The sequence below is a fragment of the Notothenia coriiceps genome, unplaced genomic scaffold (assembly GCF_000735185.1).
Source record: "Notothenia coriiceps isolate Sejong01 unplaced genomic scaffold, NC01 NC01_scaffold00030211, whole genome shotgun sequence".
NCBI classification, from domain to species: domain Eukaryota; kingdom Metazoa; phylum Chordata; class Actinopteri; order Perciformes; family Nototheniidae; genus Notothenia; species Notothenia coriiceps.
In genome coordinates, this window is record NW_011362912.1 from 64,011 (window position 1) to 71,934 (window position 7,924).

Sequence of the window (7,924 nt, forward strand, 5' to 3'; positions counted from 1 at the left end):
CATGTACGACAACGAGTGTGGGGCCCTGTGTGCTTCAAATGCATGTACGACACACACACACACACACACACACACACACACACACACACACTCAAACAAACACACCCTTGTCAAGAGACTCTAACCGGTATGCTCACAACAATACATTAATAACAGAAATGGAATTTTATCTATTTTTTATCTACTTATTTTTTGTAGCCATTTTGCACAAAAACAACATTTGATCGTTGCAGATTAACAAGTTGTCAGATTCACCCAATTCACTGTTTCCTTTCATAAAATGTCTACTTTAGAATACTAATATTCCCTTGACAGTATACGTTTAGGCCCTGGCAAGTTGCCATTTAGACATGTTAATTGCTTGATAATGTGATCCATCCATCCTACTCCAGTTTGTGATAAAAATCAATAACATAAAGTGGGTTTAGCTGCAGTCTCACTCTTCCAACCATCATCCAATAATAAGCAGGCTTATAAGCACATCTGCAGAAGGCTCTCCTGGTGCTTTGATAGTGGCCTCAATCAGCCCAACAACGCCTCTCTCATTCACACTCTGATCAGCAGGAAAATTCCTACCTTGCCTGCCAAGTTGTTGCCAACTCGCGTCACAGACCAGCGGAAGGAACCGTGCTCGACAGGCGAGTTTCAATCAGCCGCAAACGAGAGGAGAGCAACCCAAACTGCGGGAGGACGGCCTCTGTGTGTCCGGTGTTTATCAGCTCTGAACTCTGCATGCATTGCACCGACCAGCTGCTGCACTTCTGCTTTCCACACCAGCGCGTCACACGGATCCCGTTTCTTGCTTCACGTGTACGATACAGCTCATCCTGCTTCCTCTAACCACACATTACCTCCTTAAATATTGTGCCAAAACCAGATAACGGGCATTCTGCGTCGGTGCATCCTGCAGCAGCCTCTCCATCTTGCTGCAGTAGCGTTACAGATATCGGGAGGCCTGGTACTAACGAGTATCGACTTCCATCGTTTTAGCAAAGAAAGCATGCATAATGATCCGAAAGAAATCTTACCCGTTCGTCCATCTCGGTGCTTTCAGCAGGTCCGGGGGTCGCAGCATCCCGACCGGCATCCTCCGCGGCCATGGCGGCAGCAGGGAGGAGGGACCGGACACCGGCTGGAGCTCTGCGAGGAGAGGAGAGAGGGGGGAGATAGGAGAAAGGGAGAGAGAAGGAGGGAGGGTGGGGGGATGCACTGTGGGACATGTTTAGACTCAAGATTCTTGCTGTGTTAAACGCGGACACTCTTAGAAACGACTTACTCCGAAAATATTGGATTTTTGCAGGATTTCCATGTTTCTTTTTTTAACTTAAGATTTTATTCTAGTTTATTGTAAAAAGATGTTCACACTTTTGTCTTTAGTTTTTCACATGTTCATTGTCATTTCAGTTGTTTCTACAGAGCCATTACATAGAAAGAAAACATTAAAGAAATAATACAAAAATAAGTCAAAAAATACTGATGCTTTACTTTGAGTAGCTTATGCTAATTTTAGGCCAAAGTGTATTTGTGCTGCAGACCACACAATATAACCCTTTACTGTAAAGGGCTGCTGATAATAAAATAACAAAAATGTGATTTACACATTTGAAAGAATTGTTTAAGATGGTGGTGTAGTACCCACATAAACCACAAGATGGAGCTCAAAACAAGAGTTTAATCACTGAAGCAGCTCAGGAGGGAAAGTGTTGCTTCAGGAAACTCCAGAGGGACTCAAGCACCTAATTTACAGACTAGCACTGCCTCTGGAGGACTGGGGCTGTGAGAGAATGCACTTTAAAAGGAAAAAAACTAGAAAAAAAACTGCTTCAGGATGCTGAAAGATACAGTAATGCCATACAATATTAATTGACATGTAATTTGATATGCAATGTTGAGGTTATTCATCATGTTTGTTTTAAACTAAAGTAATAAAATACCAAATTGGTTAAATGGAATCACTTGGTTATCGTCTTTGGCCTTTTGTGAAGTTATTTGCCTGTGTCTGTTTCCCAAGTTGTTCTGAAGAAAAGAACTTGGAACCAATTTAACTTATTCAGAATCAGTATCTGAAACCTTTATTCGTCCCACAGAGGGTAAATGTACATTGTAACAGCAAGTAAAGAGCCAAAGATAGCTTCATATAATTAAGAAGCATGCATGAAAAAGTAGAAATTATACAATTTACAAAATACAAAATATACAATACACACCCAGTACCAGTTATTTAATGTATATTGTGCACATATGCTATAGGAACACCAAATAAGAGGATGTCATTGATATGTTTTGCAGTGTTAGCAGCCTGCCTGTAGCAGTGACTGCAGTCACCTCATTTAGACTCACCTTCAGTATTGTGTGTCCGCTGTCAGGGGTCTTGTTCGGGAGCGCTTCTCCTTCACTTCCTCAGGGAACGTACATGTTTCCAACTGGTTCATCCTGAAAGAGGTCAAATGTTCCCACACGTCCATCCCAGGCATGTTTGACATTTCTTCTTTCATCGAAACTCTGCAGAGATCATTTGTCAACAAGTTATTTTTAAAATATGGTTTGAGATGTAGTTCCTAAAGAAACCACAAGAAGGCACAGAGAAGCAAAGGTTGTATTACCATAAGAGACATGAGTGTACCGTAATCACTTATGCATGAATTAAATCCCTGATATAAACAGCTTGTAATCGACTGAAGTGTCAGGTATATATGGAAAAAACTGTACATAGTATCCTATCTTTATATTTTTTTGTCGGTAAGTTGGTCTTGTTTAGTCAATCCCCTAACCTATTCTGTGAATTTATATTGTCTCTATATGTCATCAATAAATGTGTATCTTTCTACTGTTAATGTGTCTATATTTACTGGTTATTTGTATTTAATTCAATGTTTAATTCAATGTGCAATGCCTTGTTTACATGCTGCTGTAACAAAACAATGTCCCAATTTGTGGTCAATAAAGTCTCATCTAAAAAAAGAATAAGAGGATTTTTATTGGATGTTGCTTCAGCTTGTAATGCATTCAAAGTTCCACATAGGGGCAGAATAGTCACCTGTTACACTTAATATAGAGATGTTATGCACAGGGATGGACAGATAGAGGGAGAATAGGGGGTGTTTGTGCAAAAATCAATTAAAAAGGGAGGCAAAGTGGATATCCACATTCAATGAAAAGTAATTAATGTTCCAGGCTCACCACTATGACTGATCTAAATATAGCTATGTGTAACCTCAGAGGTTAAATCATTCAAATTAAGCTACTGGCTGTGCACACGTTTGCCAATTAGGCCAGCCAGAGCACCAAAGTGTCACATTTAACCTGAATAAAGCACATAAAGGCAGTTATTCAATTGAATTATACACTGTATAATCTATCACATTAAACCCTTAAGAGGCACGTTGCCTTATTGGCTGAAGGCTGGGGGGGAATCTGTCCGATTAGCTTCCTCCAACAGAAGGGGATTAAGCTTCTGGTCTGTAATGATGATAAAGCATATGTCAGCAGATATCCATCCTTGCAGATGCAGTGTGGCGGAGGAATATGCTGCTAGAGGTGGAGGAAGTACTCACATTATAAGTAATTTACTGTCCTGCGTTCAAATGTACTACTAATACTTGAAGTGTCTAAAATAAAAGTACTCGTTATGCCAAATGGCCATTTTAAGCACCAGATATTTCAAAAATGTTTAACCATTGGTCCATTTCCTGTATGTTGTTATCACTTTAATGTTTCCCTTGGTAAAAGTAGGGTTTACTTGAATTACTTTACATACTACTTTGTAGCTTAACCTTTAATATTATATTATAATGTGTGTACATGATTTAAATATAAAGTAGCCGGACTGCAAATACATCTGCAAAGTAACTAAATATGTAAAGTAAATGCAGTTAAGTGAAAAATAACAATGTTTGCTTTCAAAATGTAGTGGAAGAAAAATTCCAAGTACCTCATTTAAAAAAAACACAGTACAGTGTTTGAATAAATATACTTAGTTACTTTACCTCACTATTTAAATATAAAGTAAAGCAATTACATCTGCTTTAGTAGTAGCCTAGTAATTACTACTACTAAGTAGTAACTAAATATGTAAAATAAATGTGGTGGAGAAAAAGTATGAAGTAGCGTATTGTGAAAATAATAAAGTAGGCTACATCCGTTTTTTTTTTTTTTAAGTACAGTGTTTGAGTAAATGTAGAATACTTAATTACAATACACCACTGGAGGAGAGAGAGACCCAAGAATAGAGGCAGGAACAGGAATATCCTCCTGAGTCAGTGCCACGCCGCTGACACACACACACACACACACACACACACACACACACACACACACACACACACACACACACACACACACACACACACACACTCCGGCAGCTCTGCTCCCTTAATAAGCATCCTATGCTCTTCTGCTCAAGATGGCGGTGCAGGCAGCGGAAAAAGACGGAATAGTGAGTATTTTGGGGTCTTTTACGGAGCATGGTCAGGATGTACAAGTGTCTGAATTAATTTCGTGTGCATGAAGGCCTGTGGGTTCAACACAAAGCGGCGTATGGTCCATTATCCAGGGCTTATTGTAAATGTGGAGCACCTAGCGCCGTGAATGAGCGGCTCCTCTGTCATCTGTAGCCGGAGAGGAAATCCAATATCCTCTCGGTGAAATGTATCGGTGGTGTACTTAAGCGGCTCCACTAGCTAATTTATCACGTTTAATTCGCTTTTTATGAGGCCAAATTCTTATCTCACATGGAGCACAACAGGACAAACAACATGACAGATTGTGCTGCCACCTCATTGTTTGGGAAGAACCGCATGCAAGGCCACATTTGTATCAATAAACCTGGTGCTGTGTGTTTAATCTGACATTTTCATAATATATCCTACCTGTTGGAGCGGTAAATGACATTTTGCATCCTGTGTCTTTTGTCACTGGTGTTGAAGAATGTGGAGGACGACCACCTGAACGACTCGCTGGGGAACCCCGGCCTCATCTCACCTGACAAGGAAATCTCCCGCCTGCTGGTAGGAAAGATGCCTTCACGGATCTCATATGTCCTTGTTTGATGCTCTGCTTAATACATTCACATTGCTTTGCATAGACGGTGCCGTTCAGTGGACGCATCCGGGGAGGCATGCGGCCAGGGAAGAAGATTATAGTGATGGGCATAGTCGAACTGGAGCCAGAGAGGTAAAATAACACTTAACAATGCATGCAGAGTCCCTATCAAGAGGCTTGCTTTAATTCACCATGTTTAAAACATCCTATTCAAGTGGTTTTGTTCTGAAACTACTTGCACATCCACTCCAGGACACAGTGAGTAATGCGTGGGCTGCTTCAGAGAATAGTGGCTTCTTAAATATGCAGAGACAAGGGCGTTCCCCAACCAGCAGGGACAAAAAAAGGGGGGAACATGGAAAAAATAGCCATTGAAGCAGACTTGCTTTGGGTGTGTCCTCACCCTATATGGAAACTTGTGTCAAACTTGGAAGAAACCTCCCGATGACTTCATCTTGTTGAGAGGCTGCTGCTGCTGGCACTTTTCATGCCAAAGTTCATGTGAATGTCCCGGCTGCTGAGAGGCTCTAAGAAACAGATTTGTTCTTTGTTGCATCTCAGCAAGTTGGTTACTGTACTTCTAGTTCTCATGTTCATCTCTCTGAATATGTTTTGCACATTTCTGCACAGCCCTCCACTTTAAAATATAAAACACTACAGTCGTATATCGTCATATCTTCATCGTAATACGTTTTAAATATATTTGCCTTTTAGTTTCTTTTGTATATTTACATTTGGTGTAAATACTTGTCCATCTTCTTTTTAATTTTTTTTATGAAAAACACATTTTAACGTTTTAACCGTTATATGTTTGACCCCTTACATCTTATTTTCAAATGTGTTTTATGTTTGCACCACCATACACCATAACAAAAGTGTAAACGTACAGTATCTGGCGATAAACTGGATTCTGATTCTGTAATCATGTCTCACACAAAGAAGGTTGTGTGTTCACACCACAGCTGTTGGGGAAGGGGGGCAAACACAAACTAGCAGCAGGGATTATGCATAATTACAATAGGTTTGCTCTTACAGCAGATGTATGCATTTGACTTATCCCAGATTAGTTATTGGTCTCATATGTTGCCTGTCTGACTCCTCTGTTCCCCTCCTCCCTCAGCTTTGACGTGAGCCTGACCTGTGGTCGTGACTCGGAGAAGGACGGCACTCTGCACGACGTGGCCCTCAAACTCACCGCCCGCTTCAATGACCGTCAGTTCATGCGCAGCGCCCGCATCGCCGGGAAGTGGACCGCGGAGGAGGCGTCCACCGACTACTTTCCCTTCATCCCCGATCAGCCTTTTAGGGTAAAGATGCTTTTTCTGTGTTCACATACCAGGTGGTTCTGGTGCCTCCTGTTTTGCAAGCAGGTGCAGGTTGTGAATATGTTGGGATGCCCTCTTTGCTTCCAGCATCATTCTCCTTTGACCTGATTCACACCTTTCTAAACCACCTTGGTTACAGTTATGGTTATCTTCTTTTTTACACCTTGGATTTCCTTTCAACTGTAATTACTGTTATTTTCTTCTTTGATTTGGCTCCACGTACATAGCCTTCAAACAACAGTCCAAAAAGAGCAAGCAGATGACTTGTTAAAGGTGGGGTAGGTAATTCACTTCAGAAACACTTTTTGTTATATTCCATGGAATGCTCTTAACATCCCGATAGCAATGAATACATGAAATGCTTTGTCAATAAATACATAAAAAAATGTCATCTGTGGAAGCCGTGGCTGCTGTAAAAAGCACGACCAATCATCTGAGCCGGCCCGGCTAAAGTAACTGGATGGCCTACCTGCCTGTCAGCCTTCCATCTGTGCACAAACTTATCTCGTGCCCTCATTGGTCATGTGCGCGTTCGTGTGTGTTGGAGGAGGGGCTCTGTAAGGAAGTCTGAAGGAAGGGGCAGATTATTTTCGGCTGCGTACTTTCAAATTCTAGCGCACTCGAGCTGGTTTCTCCATTCTTACCTACCCTACCTTTAATGCAATCAGATCACTTGTCAAAAAAACAAACAGTTAAAACAGGTTATTAACAAGATTGACAATAAATAAAAAGTTAAAATGGCAAATCGACCCTCAAATGCTTCACGCTGGGGTGTGCTTGAAATAACTTGTCCTTGCGATGTGTTGTGTCGTGTCTTTGTAGCTTTTTCAGGGCCATTTGTGCTATATTTAACAGTTTTAAGCCGTGTCAACAAGGTAAGCACAAGGCGCTAAAGGACAAAATAAGATGCAGAATCAAAATGAGCGCAAAAGAAAAGACGACAACTATGCAAAGAGTCAATGCCAGAGTTTTGAATGTAAACAAAGCAGGAGAGTTTAAATAATCGTTTTCATTAGGATAGCCGGCACACTTCTTTGAAATCTTTCCTAGAAAGTTCAATCGATGTCGGTGCATGCAGTAAGAAGAATTCAAATAATACATCTGGCTTTTTTTATACACCTTGGGGCAACTGGCGCACGTCTCTAAGAAAGTCGATTTTGGGTCCTTGAGATAATGTTGCACAATCCAACATGTGCTAATGATGCTCGATGTAATTAGTGCTAGAGAAGTAGGTTTAGTCATTCATTGTATTAAGATTTTTTTCAAGCAAGAATCAGCTTTTGATCTACAGCATTTATTTTGTGACCATTTGTCTATTTCATCTTCCAACACAGTCTGTTAGTTGTTTGTTTGTTGCTTCATGTTTTGATGTTACAAGCAGCCCACTGTACCAGCGCTAATCGCCTGTCGCCTTGCTGTAGGGAAATAAGAGACAAACAGGAAATGCTTTCCATGCTTCGTCATATCTCTCCACTCTGAATACAGGCTGCATCCTGTGTGTTGGTCTGTTTGATGCATCGGGGTCAGCATCAGCTGTTTGTGTGTTGGAGGGGTGGGGG

The 7,924-nt window shown here is 41.0% G+C and overlaps 2 protein-coding genes across 2 annotated transcripts in view; one reads left to right on the forward strand and one right to left on the reverse strand.

Annotated features, from left to right (window-relative positions):
* The window catches only part of abch1 (ATP-binding cassette, sub-family H, member 1), a gene marked incomplete at its 3' end in the record, with an annotated part of 47,945 nt that extends 46,740 nt beyond the window's left edge, over window positions 1–1,205 (reverse strand). Inside the window, exon 1 of the mRNA XM_010787208.1 lies at window positions 1,029–1,205. Coding sequence (XP_010785510.1) covers window positions 1,029–1,100 — 72 coding nt within the window. The remainder of the gene's footprint in view (window positions 1–1,028) is intronic.
* A 3,141-nt stretch (window positions 1,206–4,346) lies between these two features.
* Window positions 4,347–6,473, forward strand: LOC104959336 (galectin-related protein-like). Its single transcript, XM_010787209.1, has 4 exons — window positions 4,347–4,435; window positions 4,926–5,006; window positions 5,084–5,172; window positions 6,161–6,473. The coding sequence occupies exons 1-4, from the start codon at window positions 4,403–4,405 to the stop codon at window positions 6,471–6,473; spliced, it is 516 nt and encodes a 171-aa protein (XP_010785511.1). The 5' UTR covers window positions 4,347–4,402.
* Window positions 6,474–7,924: the final 1,451 nt, after the last annotated feature.

What these genes read in the sequence shown, in the direction of transcription:
- LOC104959336 (XM_010787209.1), top strand. Translation starts at nt 4,403, where the DNA reads ATGGCGGTGCAGGCAGCGGAAAAAGACGGAATA. An exon ending in CAGCGGAAAAAGACGGAATA is followed by an intron (nt 4,436 to 4,925) that starts GTGAGTATTTTG and finishes CTGGTGTTGAAG; the next exon opens with AATGTGGAGGACGACCACCT. An exon ending in AGGAAATCTCCCGCCTGCTG is followed by an intron (nt 5,007 to 5,083) that starts GTAGGAAAGATG and finishes TGCTTTGCATAG; the next exon opens with ACGGTGCCGTTCAGTGGACG.